General features: G+C 42.0%; 2 protein-coding genes across 2 annotated transcripts; both read left to right on the forward strand.

Annotated features, from left to right (window-relative positions):
* Window positions 1–1,178: 1,178 nt before the first annotated feature.
* On the forward strand, window positions 1,179–7,494 carry LOC136435508 (uncharacterized protein C3orf84-like). The gene is made up of 4 exons (XM_066429078.1): window positions 1,179–1,418; window positions 5,409–5,522; window positions 6,299–6,379; window positions 6,672–7,494. The coding sequence occupies exons 1-4, from the start codon at window positions 1,389–1,391 to the stop codon at window positions 7,236–7,238; spliced, it is 792 nt and encodes a 263-aa protein (XP_066285175.1). The 5' UTR covers window positions 1,179–1,388; the 3' UTR covers window positions 7,239–7,494.
* Window positions 7,495–9,472: 1,978 nt separating this feature from the next.
* On the forward strand, window positions 9,473–15,408 carry LOC136435890 (pulmonary surfactant-associated protein D-like). The gene is made up of 6 exons (XM_066429602.1): window positions 9,473–9,512; window positions 10,086–10,169; window positions 11,614–11,730; window positions 13,523–14,179; window positions 14,636–15,049; window positions 15,395–15,408. Exons 1-6 carry the CDS (start codon window positions 9,473–9,475, stop codon window positions 15,406–15,408), a joined length of 1,326 nt encoding a protein of 441 aa, XP_066285699.1.
* Window positions 15,409–21,799: the final 6,391 nt, after the last annotated feature.

Raw genomic sequence — 21,799 nt, forward strand, 5'->3', positions numbered from 1 at the left:
TGATTTTCAGGCCCTAATATTTCTTTGGTTGCCTTTACCACTCGAGATAAGGTACTTTGAGGTACCATTTTCCATGATAGAACGGGACACGGTTTTCATGACCCAGCGCGTTTTATTCCACCACCACCTACATCACCTGAGATTAGACCGACAGGATAGTTATATCCACAGTATTCATTGTGTGCACCCTTGCAAGATAATGATGTATTCAGCCACTATCTCTGTCCTGTTAGCTGTTCTAATTGGACAATTAACGGGCTTTGTGCTAGGAAAGCGGTCAGATGTCAGAGCAGAGATTAAGATATTACGAAACAAAATGTTTGAGATGTTAAGAAACAACCACTAGACTTAGAAAAAAAACAGACTTTTCGCGGAATATCTTTCTTCTTAAATGGTAACAGTTGTATCTATTTATGGCGTTGTTACCACGGAAACCAGCAATCATTTCACCATTATTTAACGGTAAATCTTTCTGTCAAAGTTGACCTAGAAACTAAGCACGAAGAAACAAACAAATACGACCAGAGCGATGTCACTATTTGATGAGTCTTAGGTGTTAAAACTCTTTTAAAAGTGCCCCACCGTTCTTTTAAATGCTGGGTACACAATTTCTGTCTACCATTGCCTATGAATAGACGCGTAAACCACTGTAACTTTTACTCTTTCACGTTAGGAATTTGCAACGAATTAGTTACCGACGCGTAATTTTCTAAACCCATGAAACAAGCACTAAGACCGCGGGGATTTGTATGGACAAAACCTGACCGTTTTGAAATTTGTTATCGCTGTCGCTTTGATGAATTAGCCCCTTTTGTAAGAACATTACGTTAAGTTACCCCGGGTATGTCGTAGGCATGCAACGTTCAAGTTCGTCGACATGCAAGTAGATGGCTATAATTTATGCAGATGTACATGTCGCAGTATATATGTGACACCCTCGTTTGTTTCTTTGTACAGCCTGCCAACTAGAGTTGTCACCTCGAACTAAGCAGCTGGGCCTCGTCATTGTTCTCTCAAAAGTCGAAACCAAACACTTAATTTTCCTCGCTGTAACCGTAGCCATTTCTTACACGTCGTCTATCCCTATTTTCTATTGTGCAGCGACGCAACTTAAGCAAGGCGTCACTTCAATTTTCCCTGGGCAAATGTTTGCCTAAGTGTTACAGGGCTAGATTGGGTTAGAGTTTGAGAGTACTCTTGATTCACAGAGTCGGTAACCCGACTACGAAGCCACCTGCTTTGTGCCCAAGGCAAACGGAGACGGCGATGTGTTTACGTCGCACCATGGCAACGGCTGGATCCGGTAGCGCGCGGGTTGGACTAGCAGCCCGGGTGACTTCATGACTTAAGACTCGTTTTTAACAGGATTACTTTCTCCGTGGCTAGCCATGGCGACCGGTGGCTCGATTGGAGCATGGGTAGGTATTTCTTTCCCTTTTTTTCAAACCGTTATTCCTCCCCCCTTGTCTAAATCTTGCTGTTTTCATACCAAACATTTCGAGCATAACGTTGCATGCCGAGTTTGTTTGCACTTACCCTCAGGCATTCCCTCAATTATACGCTAAGCATTATAGCCCATTTGTTATGTCGAAAGAAACGAAGGCTTAGTACCCTGAGTGGCGTGTTATGATTTTTAATTCTTTAAGCAAATGCTTGAACGATAACCCCGTGCCCTTAATGTTGGGAGTGCAGCGGTTTAAAGTGCAGTCATATGTGGTGTGGTTTTTCTGTGGTGCCTTTTGCAGTGAGGTTGTGCTAAAAAATCGGCCGTAGATAGTGACCTACATGTATGACAACCCTTTTTGTCGCATGGCAGCTAAATTCAGTACGATGCATCCACAACTGTTCATAGAATGTCCCTAAATTACTGTCGTAACCTATGGCGATTGTGAGAGGCTCAAGTAGTAATGAAAATGTAAAATAAACCCTAGATACGTACACGTACGTTGAGACCGTGAAAGTACAGTTCTATTTGTGTCCTCGTGAGTTAAATGATGATTTTATTGGTTGGCCAGGTGGACACAAATTGATGTAATTCTTGTCGACACGACACGTTGTGTGGATTAAGAGTGTTTGATTATTTTGACGAATTCAGGGCCCGTGCCTCCCATTGTCGCTGAACCATGACTAGGTAACAGGTGTTGGTGACAGGTTCCCTCTCCATACGTGTCAAAGACGTGTAGAACTCTCCAGGCTTGTCGGCAACTGTTGCGGGGTTGTGTGGCGTAACGGCAGGGTCTTCGGCCCCAGCGGTCCCGGGTTCGAATCCCCCTGACGCCACCGATGTTGTGTCCTTGGGAAAGGCACTTTACACGACTTTCCTCACTCCACCCAGGTGTAGAAATGGGTATATTGTTCTCTGTATGTGGCACTGTTGTGTGCAGTGAAAAAAAGAAAGAAAAACTGTTGCCACGGAGGCGAGTGATATTTCCGTGAGGCCTGCTCTGTCGTTAGAACGTTAGAACGCCCTACGACAGCCTTACGACAGTCTTAGGACAGTCTTAGGACAGTCGTACGAATTTCAGGGTCTCGTGATGAAAGAAAGCAAACTTGTCGTTGGTATACTTTTTGATGTTTCAACCTAGCTGAAAATCCTATGGCAAAAATGTTCCAATACTGCGGTTTTAAGTGGAACTTCCAGTCTTACGTGCCTGTAAACATTTTCCTAATTATACACAAGGAGTTGGTCTCTCAAGCATGTAGATGAACAAACACTAGCTGACCACCACATGTACAAATGTAGTAACAAAATGTATGTATCATATAAGACCTTTGTGTTTTTAAGGGACTCTTATGGGTCCGTGTTTTATATTGCTTCGACAAGCAGGCTTGGCGATTTCTAGAGAATTGTTTTTTAACATCAATTCTCTAGAAATCTTAAAACATGTGAAATTGAGTAAAATACTTTTGCATACGAAGACTGCTGTAAAAAGTACTAGCGATAGTGTTTGGTAAGATGGAATGTTAACGTCGTTTTTTAGAGATTTCCCAAACAGCTGTTACAGTACACGTTGCCCCCCGAACCAGGTATTTGTATTCAAAACATCTTAAGCTGTTTTGTTGTCTTATCAAATAAAGATAACGCTTAAGTGATTTTGTAAGCTCCGAAACATTTGTCACATTTGATGACATGCCAATTATCATTCGAGAAGAAAACGTCATTTTCCAACGGATCTAACATAAATTGTGTCAATTCTAAATTGACCGAAATTCATATAAACCTTGTTTTGGGGTGACCTTTAGCACACAAAACACAAAGACAACAATATCAACATTATACCAAACAGAACTGGATATAATCCTTGATCTTTCCGATAAGTTACAAAAACCAAACCGCTTAAAACTACGCTTTTGTACAAAATTACGAACTTTTGAGGTCTAAGAGTCTTGCAAATATAGTTAACATTAAAAGAAACCTGTCACAAGTTTTATTTTTAGTATCCAATGTTTTGACCGAAACAAACGGAACAGTATTGCTTTCAAGAAAGGTGTTTGCTTACTAAGTTGTGGGCGTCAGATTCTGCACACTTGACCAGACATCGAGGCTAACAACGCCCGGCACCGCTATCTAAATACGTCTCTTTCATTCCTGACCAGAGCAAACAAGTCATTGTTCTGAGTGTTTCCTTAGGGTGTGTACAGAGGGTCCCCTAATTGAAACACGCTACACGCTAGTAATGTATCAGTCCAAGGGGGAGGAAAATATCGGGCGTATCATATTCTGTGAAATGTTAGCTTTGCTGTTATATTACAGTTACTTAACCCAGGTTATAGACTGTGGGTTGGTTTAGCAAAAAGCATATTCAGGAAGTAGTTCATGAATTTGCCGAGGAAGGTCATATATCTATATAGGACCTGTGATAGGATACTTACACTGACAGAACTACATACTCTCCAAGCAGAGGAGTGGGTCCGGCTGGTTTTTGACGTGTGGCGTTTATGTCGGAATTTCTACTTTATAATAATAATAATAATAATAATATCAGGTGTATTTGCAGCCAGTGCCACAGGCAGGTACCCAATGTGTAGGGTAATGAGGCTGTTTAACGTGTTCGAGGCACCTCCTCGAGCACGGGACCCCCGTTTTACGTCCCTCCCGGAAGACGATTTCGTGGAAGTTATCGTGGATTTTTTTTTCTATACAAAGTATAAAGCCCGACAGAAACGCCTTAAAACACGTCAAAAACCAGCCGGACCCACTCCTCTGCTTGCCGTAAGTTCTACTGTCAAACCTGGTCGCAACAACCACTCACGGGACCGAGGAAAATGATTGGTGACCGGCCTAGCGGTAAATCTAGACAAGAGCGGTTTTAACTGGTTTAAAGCAGTTTGTGGCTGGAGGTGGCTGGCTGGGCCAGGTGGTTGTGCTGCCAGGATTGACTGTACATTGTTTGAAATAGAATTGCCGGTTGCAAACGATCTAAAGAAGGAGAAAATTGTAGTTGAACAGGGTGTATGCTCTGTAACAACAAGTCGACGACAAAACTGCACCATAGAGCTGGTACATCTACCGTACCACCCCCAAGATTACATTGAACGTTGTATAACGTCTGAAGGGGGTACCAATGATAAATCAAATGACCTATCTCTACATCTGTTTCGGGGACACCATTCATATTGTCCCTGTGACACCATCATATTCATCAACTAATCCTACCAATTAAGACCACGTCTATTATTGATTAAAACCCACACATTGATTGTCCTAATGTTCCAGTTTGTACAAAAAGACTCCCCTTGATAACATGACAAGACCTAACGATCCCATATAAAAGGTTATGACCTTTGTGCCTAACTACACGTTAGTCGCCTGGTTGCCCGGTAACGTCGCAGGTGTGTTAGTTTGTCCCTTTTGTTCACCAAGAAAGTATAGTACATGTTATAAGCTACGTGAGACCGCAAGCTTTACCTGTCAAATATAATTAGCGTGACTTCCCAAGGGTTTAGAAAGCAGATTGAGTCAAGGTCCCTTTTTAGCCTCTACCAGGCTCTACTGGTCACTGGAAAAAATGATAGAAATTGGCCAAATGGACAGATAACATGGCATAGGAGTTAGCTGGTCAGCTTTTCGACCTAGACCTGTGGAGCCTGGTAGAGGCCAAATTCTTTCCGGGGTGATAATAACACGGGTTTCTATAGAATGTATGTTGATGTATGTCGGCGTTTTCGTTGGGTAGAAGGCAATAGATCTAAACTCCGCTAGGCGTCGCTGCGCAACGGGTATAACTTAATCCCTGTCGACGGTCGGTTCTATGAGCATAGCATTGCTGCAAGTCGTGCGACAAGAAAAATCGCATGACTATGACGTCTTTAAATGTGCATTTATGTCATACAGGATAAAAAAGGTGTGTTTTTATAGAACTGTATTCTATCTTCTATAATTTTGTCCGGCGTTTTCGTCCTTACAGTTTCCCTCGGGGTACCACGGCCACTTCCGGAGCAAGTCGAGAAACGACTTCTTGCAGGAGTTCCGGCGCAGAGCAAGACCTCAGCCACCGAGCAACTTCATCACACGGATAAGGGTGCGTTTATGGTCTCATTCATGTGTTACTCCGCGTGTATACGTACCCCAAAATAAACGGCTGCATGAACGTGTGTTTATATCGGTGGGAAATTCATATTCTCCAAGCAGAGGCTTCGATCGAAAGCGGTAGTTTTGTCCGGGATTTCTAACGTCCCTCTCCTCTCGTGCCTCTGCTTGGAGAATAGGAAATTCCCTTTTAGCCAGCCCAACTGATCTCAGGCGTCAAACTGATGAAATCTTGTTTGTAACTGAAGAAATTAGCAGGCAAAGTTCGGCAGCCGCGCGCGAGATCGGACGTGCACAGCCCTGCATTATGGGTGATGCGGTCGTGCGCTTACAGCTGGAAAGTGCCTTTTGTGGGGTGTAGCTAAGTGCAGTTTGTAATTGCCATAAACAGAGATTGTATGTAGTGAAAATGTTGGCCATTTTTTCACATGATCTAGGGAAAATGTTCTCAACATAGAATGAATGACATTGGTGCATTTTCTATAGCTTCATTATGAACGCGCCCATGTAAAACACGTATTATAACATGTAAGCCAATGGGGCGAAAAAAACTCATGAATGAGACCTTGTAGCCTTCACCAGGGATAAACAGTAGTATAAGTTGAGCAGATAGGTTGTATATTTTATGGTGGATGAGGAGGGGGCGTCATTCAGAACGAATTCCAACTGACCAACATAATAATTAAACGTGTGTGTTTGTGAGGATTTGAAGATCATTTGTTTTTGTTGTGATTTTCTTTTTAAGTTATTTTTTGGCCTTTTTTTCAGGAGCGACCGACGACACACACGTTCTCACATCACGACAACAAAAACGCCTTCGTCAACGACGGCTACCATATAGCCACAGCGGTGAGTAGGCTAACGTACTGGTCAAGTAGGGCGTTGTTAAGATAGATATCTGTTCTAAAAGAAACACGATGATACCACAATGTGTGAACTATGGATATTATAATTAGGCCAGCTTGGACCTAGGAGGTTACCCTTGCATGGACTAGTAGAGCTAGAGGCATTTAAAACGTACTCTGTTTGCTTCCTAACGGTACATACATTCTGTATCCAGATTACTTTTGTCAAAGAGTCTTATATCTTCAAAGAAAGTTTGAAACGATGAACAAAGATTTTTTTCCTCTTTAATCTACAGGGTTGCGGACTGAAGAAATCCAAGAATCCGAACTTAACGGGCTTCAAGCCGGATTTTATCCACTGGATCCCGCACCGAGACGAGATCCACCGCGGCGGGCCCAACGCGTCCACCTACCGACAAGACTTCACCAAGTCTGCGGTGCTGTTCCGCAGAGGGACCCGGGAGGACGTGCCGCAGATTCTGGTGGGGGGCGCGACTAGGCGGCCGAGTAGCTCTCTCTCTCAGCTACAGACGACCACGTACAGTTTCGCGCACAGCCACGGGCAGCCCAACACCGAGGTCCTCACGGACATGAACACCGGCATGAGGCTGAGGTCTGCCGGGCCCGAGTACGTGTCGCACGACTACCTCAACAAGTCGGGCCGGATCAGAAGCAGGTCCATGAACGACGTACCCACGGGAAATCTCACGGGACTTCGGCGGGCGCGAGACTTGCACGTCGGCGACTGTCTGAGCTGGCACGTGCCGGATCGACCACCGCCGGCGGTGCAGAACGCCTGGACGCCCGCCGCCACTCCCGTCACCGTTACCGTACAAGAACTCTCACAAACATCTCCAGCATAGACTCTAGTGTTTATAATGTCATCCTAGAAGAAATTATTACATAAAATGTACATACAATAATCATAGGATATATTCGTGAAAAGATGATATTGCTGTGTGCGAAAAATGGTATTCAGTAGTATAAATAGGTGTACATATCAATCATAGGATTTTACGACTTTACATTGTACCTTTTATCAGTTTGTATGAAGTATAGGTTTTTATAACTTTCTGAAGTCAAAATAAATTTTACAAATGGCCCCGTCCACAGTATATATTTCATAGCATGATTGCTTCTAAGAAATACGATTTTTACACAATAACGTTACACGCACTCCACACACACGTGTACACGCACGTAAACACACACACGCACGCACGCAAACACACACACACACACACACACACACACACACACACACACACACACACACGCACGCAAACACAAACACACACACAGACACACACGCACGCACGCAAACACACAAACAAACACACGCGCGCGCGGCGCGCATGTACACGTATCAACATTCAGATATGAGAGAAAGGAAGAGTGAGTGAGTGAGTGAGCGGGTGAGTGAGTGAATGTTTTTTGTTGTTGCGGGTTGTCTGTAGGCAGATTAGACGTCGGCCTTTCCAGGTAAACAAATGCTGCAGATTGAAATTCTAGGCATGGTATGTTCAGATAATGTCTAAAGGTCCCAGACCAATAAGGAATACTTCAAAAGCACGCAATCTAAAAACACAAGATCAGTAGAAGGTGGGCGTATTCAAGGCTGAGAAAGGGCAGGCTAGGTACAGGTATACCATTATATTCTTACTCCTTTTTCGTAGAAAACGGGCCATCTCTAGCCTCCACCAGGCCTTCCTACGGGCATATGGTTCGTAGAATTCGGCAGAAAAGGACTAATTAGCCAGTAGAGTCAGTCCAGGGTGAAGATCACATTTGCCCGCGTAGGAGCCTGCAAATGAAACCATGGCAAATATTCTCCCTATAGCCGGCGTAGTTAGTCTGGTAGACACTAGGCTATCTCTCAATTAAGACCCAGTCACATGCATAGTGCTACCGTCATATTATCACAAACTGAGGGCATTCTTGTGATAGCCATGTATGAGGAAACTTCAGATTCGGCAGACAAGGATGCCATAGACCCTTGTCGGCGGTTGATTCTGTAACAGCTAGTTAAAATCGCGATTAAATCGCGCTCCTAACGGCCGGCCGACGGGAAGACCGCCCCCCAACCCCAGCCAGCGAGGGCTTGTGTAAACACAGGCTATGTCACAGCCTGATTTAAAATTGTACGGCATCAAAATCGGACGACGACCACGAATGTGCCCAATTCTCATATTCGGCTCCAAATCAGATAAGGTAACTTTATTGCAAATCACGGTGTTGTACAAATATCAAGATTTATAAAAGGAAAAGATTTGCATTGATTACGCAGCTTGGCATTATTTTGGCAATTGGGAATTTTTTCTAATTTTCTAAATTCCAGGCGAGAAATTGGCGCCAATTTGCGCCTGTTTAAGCCGCTTTGCGAATGCCTTTCGCAATATGGCACAGTTAGCCGCAGCCCAGCGAGATATCCGCTTATCAATTACAAAAGTTAGCTGTTAAAGAAACACTCAATATTTGGCTGAATAATTTATAGACGGAAAGCTGTTATATGTCTCGGCGTGGGCTTGGAGAGATCCTTCTAGAAAGTTGTTTTCTCTCAAATAGGCATGTATAAATGTATACAATAAAAGGTTCGTTCCTCACAGTTAAACAATCCAGAAAGATAAATGCACTGATTGGCTATGTTTCATAACTTGTTTTCAACATAAGCCGCCGAAAACAGCTTCAAATCAAAGTTAATTTGTCTCAAATGTATTAAAGGTTCGATTTTTGAAATTATTCAACAAATATGTTTTGCTTTCATCGAAAAATATATAAAGACGTGAGTCTTGGGGTGTGCTAAACTCAAGAAACGATAATCCAGAAAGATGAATGCACTGATTGGCCATGCATGTTTCGTAACTTGTTTTCAACATAAGCCGACGAAGACAGCTTCAAATCAAATTAGATTTAAATTTGTCTCGACTGTATAAAAGGTTCGATTTTTGAAATTATTCATCAAATATGCTTACCTTTCATCTCGTCTTAATTTTGTCGAGAAAAAGATATGATTACGTGGGTCTAGGGGTGTGCTCGAGAAACGCCCAGTCTAGTGTGAGTCGTGTTATTGCTGTGCAGAAACCTGACAAGCGGCATCATGTCGGGAGGGCAGCCCCAGTCCCAGACTGGCAATCCTGGTAAGTTTTGCACCATTTCGTAATCGTCTTTTTCTTCTGGCGGTTTAAAGAACAAGGGGAATCTTCGCCAAATATGTTCACAATGTCTTCGCAGATTTCATCAGTGCATAGGCACCGAAAAATCTCACACAGCTCTGATCACAGCTTTGGCTTCTTTCCCGTTTTTTTTCTCGTTCCTCACGTACTGATGTTGAAAAAGGCCTCAATAGCAAGAAATATGACGACAATGACTTGAAATTTGGTGGACACCCATAAAAGGCTTTAACCTTTAGTACACTGAAGTAGCAGGTCGGCACCCCATTCTCTATTGGTTACAGAGTTAGGCAGCAGGGAGAAGGTTAAGATAATATTTTGACTTAATGCGGCTTTGTAGCTCATATGCCCCTTCCAGTTTATCAACCATATGTGTATCAAGTCAGGTCCCTACTATAGCAGTGTTATTCTACCATGTGTTTTACGAAACAAATTCTGTCATCAGTTTGGATCATTGAATCACCTGATGGTAAACTCTCGGTCGGCCGTTTTTACCTGACAGACGACCTCAAATGATCGATAATTTTGTATTTCTTCCAGGCACCACACCCATGCAGCAATCTCATGCTAACCGCAGGAACATCAATGCACAGACCGCCAACCATGCGTACATCTCCAGAGATGGTAGGACATTTATTTCTGTATATTCATTGGTTGGCAGTGAAAGACATACAGCCTATAGGGCTGTCCAACTACCCAACGGCTAGTACAAAGGGCGAGCCCCACTGACACCTTACCCATAGACCAGTCCTGACTGTCCATCATAATCAGCAGTTTAACCACCAATAAGAGAATGACAAGATTTGGTTTGACCAATGAGAGAGTGATCGATGTCTGTCAAATAATTTGCATTTCTATGTTGTTATTTTGCAACTGTACGTTTTGACGGAGGTAACCGTTAGGTGGGGCCAGGAAATTTACGGGCTTTTCTTACACTTTATGGTGGCTATTTTGGGTATCGAGCGGACCCCCGCTTGATTTTAATTCGGACTAAAAATCAGCCCGGGTCCTGGCGAAATAAAAGACGCCAACAGCTGCCTGACCCGGCTGTGAGAACCAGCCAGCACCCTGCCGGGCCCCGCAGGGAGTCCCACGGGGCCCGACCAGAAAGGGAAAAATACCTGGTCACCATTGCTACCAACGCGCATTGTGGTTTAACTTTTTCTAGTCACTGTCTTGCTTGTGTCTTACTTCATGGGCTAGGTGGATATATAATTCTGGATGCCGCGCCCAGTACATTGCACAGACGTCATTAGTTGGTCACAAGACCTACAGTACAAAAAAATCTCTATTGTTTGGCTACATGTACTTTGAAGTTCTGAAATAATCAGCGCCTTTCTACTGGTCCCTGTAATATATATTCATCAAGAGATTGTTGTAATAGGTCTGAAACCATGGCATATTCATGATAGACTTATTACCTCCGTGAAGGAGGACCTAATTTGCATACTTGATAAGAAAAGACTATTAATTCCGCAGTGGTGAATGATAGGAATTTCATTCTTGCGGCACTTAGAAGTTAAGTAAAGTTAGATTATTAGATATAAATCCTGCAAATTAATGTCCCATTTATATAATTTATCAGCAAATGCTACAACAGCCTTCTTTTCTAGGACTAGACTTTCATAGTTTGAAACTTGTTTCTGTCTGTGTCTGTGTCTTTGCACCTATAAGTCAAGCTCCTTTTGATGGATTTGGCTGTCTAGTTAAAGAGGGTATCGAACACCATAGCCACACCGTAAACACCATAATTACTTCACCGAGGATTGTGTCTTACGGACTCTTGTTTGTGTTGGTAAAAGCCAGTAACAACAAATATATGCCAATGGATTCAAAACAAAGTAGCAAAATACGTTGAAGAAGGTTAGACATCCAGGTAATAAGATACGCCAGAAATAGGTACTCAAGCAACTGGATAAAATTCTGACTGTTTCAAAATTTTATCCAGTTGCTTGAGTAACTATTTTTGGCTTTAAGTAGCAAAATAACTGCGCACAATAAGATGTGCATTAAAACCATGCCTTCGTCCACATGACTGATGAAAGGCTGAATATTAATATTTCAACAGTCTATGATCCGCCCACTGACAAGAAGTCGCTATTCAGCGGCTTGTGCAAGAGGATGTGGGGAGCCTCGGGACCTGTGGTCATTGTGCTCATCATCACCCTTGTGCCATTTTATGCAGGTCAGTTTTATTTTTCGTTTAGAATGTATAATTTATGATTAAGTATGAATGTATGAATTATAAAAAAAGAATGTGTGTAACACATCGTTGGGAGTTTTCAGAGTTAGTGTAGGACTTTGTAAATGTAGTTTCATTTTCAAAATCATTTTGGGCAGGACTAATAAATAATCATAATAAAGATGATCGCCATTATTATTTTTCAATACAGTGAAGCTTGCTGATGTGTTTGGTGAGGTGGGCGAACTTTGGACTCATTACAGGATGCTTGAGTTAGAAATAGCCCGGCTAAAACGTAAGTAACTTGACGTGATATCATGTGGCATATCAATTTTATACTATGATATTTTGCGGTACAAAGAATAGGGTCCATTCCAAGTCACCAAGAGGGTCGTCATTGTCATCATTTACAACTGTTTTCAATTCTTTATAATTATTTGAATGTCTAGGAGATTTCATACTTTGGAAATATTTTGAATGACATTTCGACTTGATAGTTATTTGCCCCGTTGTGTAAAACTTTGGAAATATTAACGATGTGGGATATGATATTTCTAATAGTTTCTAATTAATAGTAATAGCATTCTACCATTTTCTAACATGTTTTACAATTAGTTGTAACATTTTGTAAATGGGTCAGTGGGCTGTGAAGAAAGCAATTCACACATCCTTGTGAATTATGCTTGGGCATCATGCATAGATGGCTTGCACAAAGGACCTACCAGTGTCCAGCAGTGAAATTAAAAAAATACAGGTACAGACAATACAGCTGGATTAGCACCTACTTTTATGGGGGCAATTACCCGAATTCATTACTCAGAAAATGTTGCAAACATTTCTAAATATTTCGAAATTTAGAAGAACCGCATAGATATTTGCAAATTATTCTAAATAAAGAGATTTTTGTGCAGTCCCTTTCAGAATGTTTCCAAACCATCAAATTAGATTCAAATAATTTCAAACTTTCACTTTCAATAATTTTTGAAAAATTTAGAACTAGTGTGACTTACATATTCTCTTATTCAAAATAATTCAAACTAGTTACAAATATTATTTAAAAACCCTCTTGGTGACTTGGAATGGACTCTACTCCAAGCTGGTGATATCTAATACAATGTACAGTTTATAGATTGCCTGATATACGCATATTGGTAATACCAATGATCCGGACAATGCTTTAGTATGTATTGTATGTCATTTTTAGACTTGTTTTGTTTCAAATTATTGCGCCATTTCGCGACGCACGGGAAAATACTAGCCTGACTGACATCCTGTTTCAGTTCCAGGCTATGCCTTCACCAAACATGTTTGGTGAAGGCATAGCCTGGAACATGTTTGGTGAAGGCAGAGCCTGGAACATGTTTGGTGAAGGCAGAGCCTGGAACATGTTTGGTGAAGGCAGAGAGCCTGGAACTGAAACAGGATGACACTCAGGCTTGGAAAATACGTGACCTCAACAAACAAAATGCCCGCCATCGGAATGTCACATTCTCAGTTTTGGCTCCAAATCAGATACAAGGTAACTTTGTTGGAAATCGCAGTGTTGCCATTGACTTTGAAAAATGTACAATGATTCAAATTCATCAATAAGAGATTTGCAGTGATTTGCGACGATTTCGCCATTTTGCCAATAGCGAATCTTTTCATCTAAAATAAAATCGCAAATTCAGGCCACACATTAGGGCCTTGAATGCCTTTCGCAATTGGGCGCAATTGGGCGCAGTCAAGTAAGATAAGCGCTTCAGATTTTCTCGCATTCATGTCACTAAATCTACCTTTGTGTATTTTCATACAGGCGTCCCTGGGCCTCCAAGACCACCTGGACCTCCAGGTGAAAATGGAACCATGGGACCTGCTGGCCCAAAAGGAATGGATGGCCAGGCAGGCGTCCCTGGGTTTTCCGGCCCTCTTGGTCCACCCGGACCTCCAGGACAAAAGGGGCCCATGGGACCAGCTGGTCCTGGGCTTGCCGGTGAAAAGGGGCCCGTGGGACCAGCTGGTCGTGGGTTTCCCGGCCCTCCTGGCCCGCCCGGCCCTCCCGGTAAAACGGGACCCATGGGACCAGCTGGTTATGGGTTCGCCGGTCCACCCGGCCCTCCCGGTAAAACGGGGCCCGTGGGACCAGCTGGTCCTGGGTTCCCCGGCCCTCCTGACCCACCAGGACGTCCCGGTAAAACTGGACCCATGGGGCCAGCTGGTCTTGGGCTCACTGGCCCGCCCGGCTCACCCGGACGTCCCGGTAAAACGGGGCCCATGGGACCAGTTGGTCCTCAAGGCCCACCCGGACGTCCCGGTGAAAAGGGGTCCATGGGGCCAGCTGGTCCTGGGTTTTCCGGCCCCCCTGGTCCACCCGGACCTCCAGGACAAAATGGGCCCGTGGGACCAGCTGGTCCTGCGTCTGTCGGACCACCAGACATCCTTCCGACGTCCAAACAGAGCGAGCCGAATGCAGGTAAGAAATGTATTCAGACCTTTCATATGGCCGAAAGACAACTCGCTGGTATGCAATAAGCACACATAAAGCCCCCCCCCCTCCCACTGGACCCGTGGTCGAATTGACAAAGCACTCAACAAATTTCATCGACAAAAAACAAATCTTTTTAAGCTTTGTGTGTTTTGTTGTCTATATATATATATATATTTGAATGATATTCCCATCATAAAGTAAAGGGTAACACGAATCCAGTTTAGGACGCAGCGCCGCCACCAGCGTGCCGCGGGTCAGGTGAGTGGGGGGGGGGGGGCTTAACACAGAACTCTTGATGCCATGAAAAACCTTACACACATAGTACCTAAGCAAACATATGATGCCTCAACAGTACTTGAACTGCGTCCATTTTTATATTCATGTATATGTATCTCCTCGTCTAGATCTGTCGTTAACGGCGAATTCTTTTGTTTTTGCCAGGGCCTTGTCCTGTGGGCTATACTTACATGTACAGGGCTGGAATCTGCTACAAGGCGTTCAACACACCCAAGATCTTCAGCGAATCGGCCGCGACCTGCCGTGGAGATGGCGGCACTCTCGCCATGCCCCGAGACGCCGATACCAACAAATTCCTGATCGAACTCAAGAACGGTGTGGACCACACTTTGCACTACTGGATCGGCCTGGAAGATCGGCGCAGAGAGGGAAGGTTTGAGTGGGTGGACGGCACTCGACTTGGCTGGTACAACTACTGGGCTCCGAACGAACCAAACAACTTCAGCAACTACGAACACTGCGTGCACTACGGCGCCTACTCTGATCCAGAGTTCGCAAGCAAGTGGAACGACGAGGCATGCACTCGTTCAATGGGCTTCATATGCCAAGTCGTCGCAGGTACTTTCACACAAACAATCAAGTGATGAAAAACTATCTATGAAATTGTTTGTATTATAAGCTAGCAAATAGGAAATAAGCTAAGTTGATGCAGATGCATTGACATTGTTACCACTGTAAATGATTTTAAATGATTTGTGTAATGTCTTATGTGAAAAGCAAGTGCAATATGTACAGAGGGCACAATTCAGCCTTTGGCTGCAATGCCTTTCTAAAAATAAACCATTTTGATTGATTGATTGATTGATTGATGAAAATAGAATATGATTTTGGTCATGTATATTGATTTCTTCACCCTATCACATTCCAGTAACTCAAAATTTGCGTTTATTTATTCTTTTTCAGGACGTATCGGCTGAACGCACCCTGTTACATGACACCGGTTCTCTGACGATCAACCAGAACCAAGTCATTTTAGCATTGCAAAAAAAGCAAGTTGCTTACATAAGCTTTATATATTTCTTTGCCTCTTGGCCATTTTTCATAAAAGAACAACATTTTTTCTTGTCTGCGTAGACCTGTTCTCGGATATTGTTGCATGCTTTGCCGCGCGGGGCACTATGGGTAGGACGTTTTGTCAGAGGAGCTGGCCGGCTATGGGCTGACCTCAAAGAAATGGCTGCCCATAGGAAAGCAAGTTAAGGTACACTGAAACAAGGCTTGATAAAAGTACTAACCCAAACTTCAATCTTCATTCTTCTACACTGGAAAGTCACAAGGGTTTAGTCAATAACCATGCAAAGAAAACAGAGGGTTGTACAGCTCAAACTCCGAGGAAAGCTGCCAGTTTCAAGGAAACCCTACCTTTGACCCCAGATTTCTGATATATCCCTCCGCATGACCCGACAACTCACATCTATCCTTACGCCAACTAAAATGACAAACTAAAGAAACTTTCTGCCTAATTTTCACAATTTTTAGGCTGCAGAAGGCTTTGATGGAGATTACGTTGTCATGGTAATGATGTTGTTTGCCCCCTCCACTACCCATAGTGCCCCGCGCCTCCCAGAATGCAACAGAATCGGCAAAGAGGTCTACGATTTTGTAAGATGAGACTTGAGACTGTACTACTCAATGGATGGCTTTTTAATGCTTTTGCGCGTATTTTCTCTTATTCATAAGAAATCTATAGTTCTTGAAAGAAAACTTTTTGTGTTCACAGAAATTAGAGAAAAGTGTGTGCAGCCCAAATACAAATAAAAGCAATATTCAATAAATAATGTCACAACAAATGTGAAGAACTATGATTAGCACTTAGTGTTGTCATTGCGGCGTAGAATTTGAAATACCAATTGAGAAGAATATCTTAAAATGGCCTTTTGATATTCAATAGTTTCAAAACTAGCGACTATTGTTGCTTTAAATGTTATCAAATTAGAAATAATTTGTAAAGGGTGACATTTGTTGTATCTGTACGTTAGGATTTTTTTGATTGAGACCAAAAAATGTAAGTATCAAATCTGCGTATACAGTCAATTCCACATTACCGAGTGGGTGTTTGTTGCCTTTTGTTCTAACTGTTTCAAAACATTTGTAACAATCTATGTGAGTCAAGCAACTGTTTGGAACAATTTCTAACAATTATTTGATGTTCTAAATATGTTCTAATGTGTTCCAACATGTTAGAAAACTTTCTAACATTGAATACGTTATTTGTATTAGTTTCTAAACTGTTGCAGACAATAGTGTGTGATTAGCACCTACTTTTATGGGGGCAATAGCCCAAATCTACCATTGGGAAAATGATGCTAATTGTTGGAACATGTTCCAACAATGACAAAATCACATAGATGTTTGAAAATTGTGCTAAATAAAGAGATATTTGGGCAGTTACTTTCAAAATATTTCCAAAATATATATGTAAATCCAAACATGTTCAAACGTTCAATTTTGATTGTTTGAACAATTAAAAACTATTTTGACAGAAATATTCGTTTATCTAAAATAGTTCAAACTTATTAGATATATCATTTGAAAACCCTCTTAGTGACTTGGAATTGATCTATTCGAGATTTGTTCATTGTTCATCAGTGACAGTGACAAACAGGGTAAATTAACAACATTGATGTTAAAAGTCAGTTGTTTATGTTCCTTAGCGCCTTTCCTTTATTTTCCATTCGTTTTATTTGTACCGGGCACTTGTGTTGTATTTAACCCATGCGCAACTGCTGATAATCTCAGATATGAGGCTAAGCAGGAAAGAAGAAGAAGAAAGTTAACTATAAACGTAAAACGTAATGATACAGATTCAGCTAAATGATTTCTTCTTATAGCCATGGACAGGGGAACGTTAACCAGATGGTTAGAATTATTCGACTTTGTTCAATGCGTGGTACATATATTTTTTTTATTTTTTATTCGTATATGTTTATGGAGTATAAGGCAGAAAGCGATTGCTTATATGAAGCCTTCTACTCAACACATACAACAAAGAGACATAATGACATGCATAAATACAAAATGGATAAAAGAAAATTAACAATAGACAGTACAAGTTGGTATCAATCGCTAAATGAATCTTCCAGTACGTTGGATGTAAGTATGAACTATGTCGAATATATTACAGTTTTGTAAGTATGAGAGTGAAGTGGAACCGCGTAACAGAATAGAACATAGTGAGCTGTCGTTGAGTTGTTGAAGGTCAGTTATGTTGGAAAGAGATGATAACATGGTACTTCTTTGGGTGGTATAGAGTTTACAGTGAAGGAGATAATGTTCAGTTGTTTCACTATAATGGCCACATTTACATGTAGAACAATCTATACAATGGTGTAGAAATAGGTGGTGGTTTAACTGACTGAAATTTAAACGAAGCCTTGTAAGATGAACTGCATAATGTCTTTGGCCGTGAGAGAAGTGAGGGTGTTTGATCGGTCTATTGAAATGTGAGTCCAGTTCCTTTTTATAAACGTTGATCGTAAGCGATGCTTGGACGTTAGAGGGCAGTTCATTCCACAAGTGAATAGTTGAGGGCAAGAAAGATTTTTTACACTTTTCAGTTTTACAAACAATGGAGGTGAAATTCTGGTTGGCACGGAGATTGTATGGGACAATGTCACAAACACGTGGTGGGATGAGGTCTTGAAGATATTGTGGTACGAAACCATTCAATATTTTCCAAAAGTGGATCAGCTTATGTTTTTGTCTTCTGATAGCCAGTGTATCCCATCCAACCTCGGCTAACAGAGACTCGTGTTTAGTGCCTCTCATGGCTCCAGTACAAACCCGTGCCGCAGATATTTGAACAGATTCAAGTAAATCAGAGTCTTTGCCGAGGAGGCTACACCAAACAACATCTGCATATTCGATTAATGGCCGAATCATACTTAAATACAAGGTTTCCAGAGTTCCCCGGGGAACAAAATGTTGTATCCTTTTCAAAAGGTTTATACGTTTCATTGCCTTGGATGTTAATTCGGATACATGGTATGACCAAGACAAATCACGTTTTAAATGTAGTCCCAAGTGCTTATGACAATCAGCTTCCTTCAGTTCAACTCCCTTGAACACTAACGGTGGGTGATGGACCTTGATCTTTTTCATAGAAAATGTCATTAGTACGGTTTTGAGGGGGTTAAAAGTTACCAACCACTGGTCTGACCAGTCACCCACCAATTTAAGATCGTGGTTCAATCTATTTGCTGAGACAAGACGATCCAAAACTATTTCCATCAGCGACGTGTCGTCAGCAAAAAGATTGGCTTCAGTTAGCAGATTGTCTACCAGATCATTAATAAAAACTAGAAAAAGAAGTGGCCCTAGGAGTGACCCCTGTGGGACACCTGCATCAATAGGTAACCAGCTGGAACATGACCCATTGATGACGACACGCTGCTTTCGATTCGTAAGGTACGACTCAATCCATTCCAGAAGTGATCCGGATACTCCCAGTTGACGCAACTTGAAAATAAGCCCAGCATGCCATACTTTATCAAAAGCTTTGGATATATCCAAAAAGACGGCACGGACTTCTAGACCTTGGTCTACTGCTTTGTGTAGCTTGTGAACAAGGTGCGTCAATGAATTAACAGTTGAATCACCGGGAGTGAAACCAGAATTTCGATCGGTAAGCAGGTTGTTGCCATGTAAATAGGTAGATAATGGAACATAAACTATACGTTCAAACACTTTAGAGACAGCGCATAAAAGTGAAATAGGCCTGTAGTTTTCCTTCGCCTGCTTATCGCCTTTCTTATACACAGGGCCGACATTAGAAAGTTTCCAAATAGACGGGAAACAGGCGTATTTCAATGAAACATTAAACAAGTGTGACAGTGGTTCTGATACTGAAAGCGCAATACTCTTCAAGAGTCTATTACTCAGGCCATCAGGACCAGTAGCCTTATTAATGTTAAGGTCTGATATTACTTTGTACACATATATGGAATGTAGCTTTGCATTATGTAAACTTTATTGCATAACTACTGTACAAGGTACAGCGTATGGTGTCTTCTGCTACATAGCAACAACCATTCTAGTATGAGACTAATCTACCTGACAGAAGACTTTGTTTTATGGGATGAGAATATGTTTTTACAATTATTGGTGGATATGTTATAATAAGTTCCAATTCTATATCTTTTTGTCGTTTTGATTAAGTGTTAGAGTGCTACACGAAAAATGGGACTCAACAACATGTAAGTGACATTGAAGAAAGTGACCAACAGATGCAACGTTAAATTGTTAAAATGTGTGGAAACTATCATGGATACTAATAAATCAAGAGCCCTTAAACGTATAGGTCCATTGCATCATTACCGCATATTCTTTAGTGTACTCATCAACTGTATCAAGTGTCATGTTCTCAAATATGCTTGTTGAATTACATTGGACGCCCAAGTAAGTCGAAATCTTAGACTGGTGAAGAGAGATAGAATGAAAGAAAGGAAGAGAGAAAGAAAGAAAGAAAGAAAGAAGAGAGAGATAGAAAGAGAGAGATAGAAAGAAAGGAGAGAGAAAGAAAGAAAGAAGAGAGAGAGAGAGAGAGAGAGAGAGAGAGAGAGAGAAAGAAAGAAACCCCAAATAATTCTAGTCTTCTCCAGGTCTAGATCTGTTTCATTGGTTTCTATAAAGTTATAGAAAGTTGGGTGCTTTAACGTGGAGGGGTTTGACGCCTGAGACTTTCCATACGCGGGGCCGATTTGCTGAACTGTAGTGCCTTCCAGTAATGCCCCAGTCGGGGTCCTGGGGTTCGAACCTACATGCCTAATTTCACCTTGTGTAGGAAAAGCCGGTCACAGTTTTCTGATATGGATATGAAAACTGTTCCCGTGAAAACGAAAATATCTTCTTATGCCGGTGATTAAAAAAATCGATCGCGAATTATGCCTTATAATTCTTCAATTCACGTCGCCTAAAATCAGACTAGTTTGAGTCAAGGGGGTTGCCATTATTTCTGCAGTACCGACGTTATCCGTTAGACATCTCTGCTTGTATTTTCAATTCAAGATAGGTCTTAATCACGTCCAAACGACTGTGAAAAGACGTCATCCGCGGGACAAAATGTCACTTTGTTTCTGACACACTTACTGAAAGAACGAGGTGGACGCACATCCGCAATTATCGACCACACCACGTACGTCATCTTTTGTGTAGTGTTACTCTTCTCCGTAATTAATCTAACCAAAGTGATTCAACTGGAACAAAAGTATGACGTCAGTGACATAACCTGGTTAGGCGAACATGTTGGCAGACACGTCTCGCAAGTATGACTCGCAGGACTAGTCCACTGATAAACCACGGGGGTAACAAAGTAGATAAATAAAGGCAAATCCATTTACTATCCTGTAATACTACACGTCAGACACAGTTTTTGTCTGTCTCCAAAGACAGCACAGTAGTTTGTTCGTGAAAACGCTAAAGCTTGTGGCACAGAGAAAAACTATTAATACGTTGTGCCCACCCTCTTGAAATGAATGGACTCTTCTACTCACTACGATGCCAACACCTGCACTGAAATACTCATGTCTACTCGACCGCATGATGTTGTTCGAAGGACAGCGACACTAGATGTTGTTCGGCACTGACCAAGAGAGGTAGGTAGTAAGATAAGCGGCCTAGAATATTTTATTTGTGACATATCTTTAACGAAAGGAGTCATACATGTTCAACTGGTTATGGCACGACAACCAGGCTAGGTACGGTGTTAGAGAATCCAAGGAGGTTGAATAGGGAGAATCTAAGTTAAGAATTTCTTTGTCAAGGTTGATCGACAGAATGTTACTCGTGGCATATCCGCTGTTCACTGAGACGACTGGATTTTCTATAATGATTTGGTGTACAAAGGGAACTGATGATGTTTCACCTCTAAGTACTACTTTAGCAACAATGCTTGTGTGCCGGATTCTTTTTTACGTGTGCGTGGATTTGTTTCTGGCTATTTTGCCCCATAGAGTTTTCATACAAAATTTTCTATGATGATTTGGTGCACAAAGGGAAATGTTTCGCCTCTAGCTACTTTAGCAACAATGCTTGTGTGCCGGATTCTTTTTACGTGTGCCTGGATTTGTTTCTGGCTATTTTGCCCCCTAGAGTTTGTATACAATATAGCTCTCTATTCGAAAGGTTTCATAATAATTACATTACGCACGATCAGTCAAAAAGGGATTGCCTCTTACCCTGGGGCAAACTACTTTAAATGCATTTAAGTTCGCGTGGTTTTTATACCGCGCCAAGGTGAAAATGAAGTCTTTGCGGTGGTTTTAAGTTCGTGGCAGCGCTATGGTCACATACCGGTACAGTATTGGATAA

This window comes from Branchiostoma lanceolatum, chromosome 5 (assembly GCF_035083965.1).
Source record: "Branchiostoma lanceolatum isolate klBraLanc5 chromosome 5, klBraLanc5.hap2, whole genome shotgun sequence".
In the NCBI taxonomy this organism is placed as follows: Eukaryota; Metazoa; Chordata; class Leptocardii; order Amphioxiformes; family Branchiostomatidae; genus Branchiostoma; species Branchiostoma lanceolatum.

What these genes read in the sequence shown, in the direction of transcription:
- LOC136435508 (XM_066429078.1), top strand. Translation starts at nt 1,389, where the DNA reads ATGGCGACCGGTGGCTCGATTGGAGCATGG. An exon ending in GTGGCTCGATTGGAGCATGG is followed by an intron (nt 1,419 to 5,408) that starts GTAGGTATTTCT and finishes TCGTCCTTACAG; the next exon opens with TTTCCCTCGGGGTACCACGG. An exon ending in ACTTCATCACACGGATAAGG is followed by an intron (nt 5,523 to 6,298) that starts GTGCGTTTATGG and finishes CCTTTTTTTCAG; the next exon opens with GAGCGACCGACGACACACAC.
- LOC136435890 (XM_066429602.1), top strand. Translation starts at nt 9,473, where the DNA reads ATGTCGGGAGGGCAGCCCCAGTCCCAGACTGGCAATCCTG. An exon ending in TGCGTACATCTCCAGAGATG is followed by an intron (nt 10,170 to 11,613) that starts GTAGGACATTTA and finishes ATATTTCAACAG; the next exon opens with TCTATGATCCGCCCACTGAC. An exon ending in ACAGAGCGAGCCGAATGCAG is followed by an intron (nt 14,180 to 14,635) that starts GTAAGAAATGTA and finishes TGTTTTTGCCAG; the next exon opens with GGCCTTGTCCTGTGGGCTAT.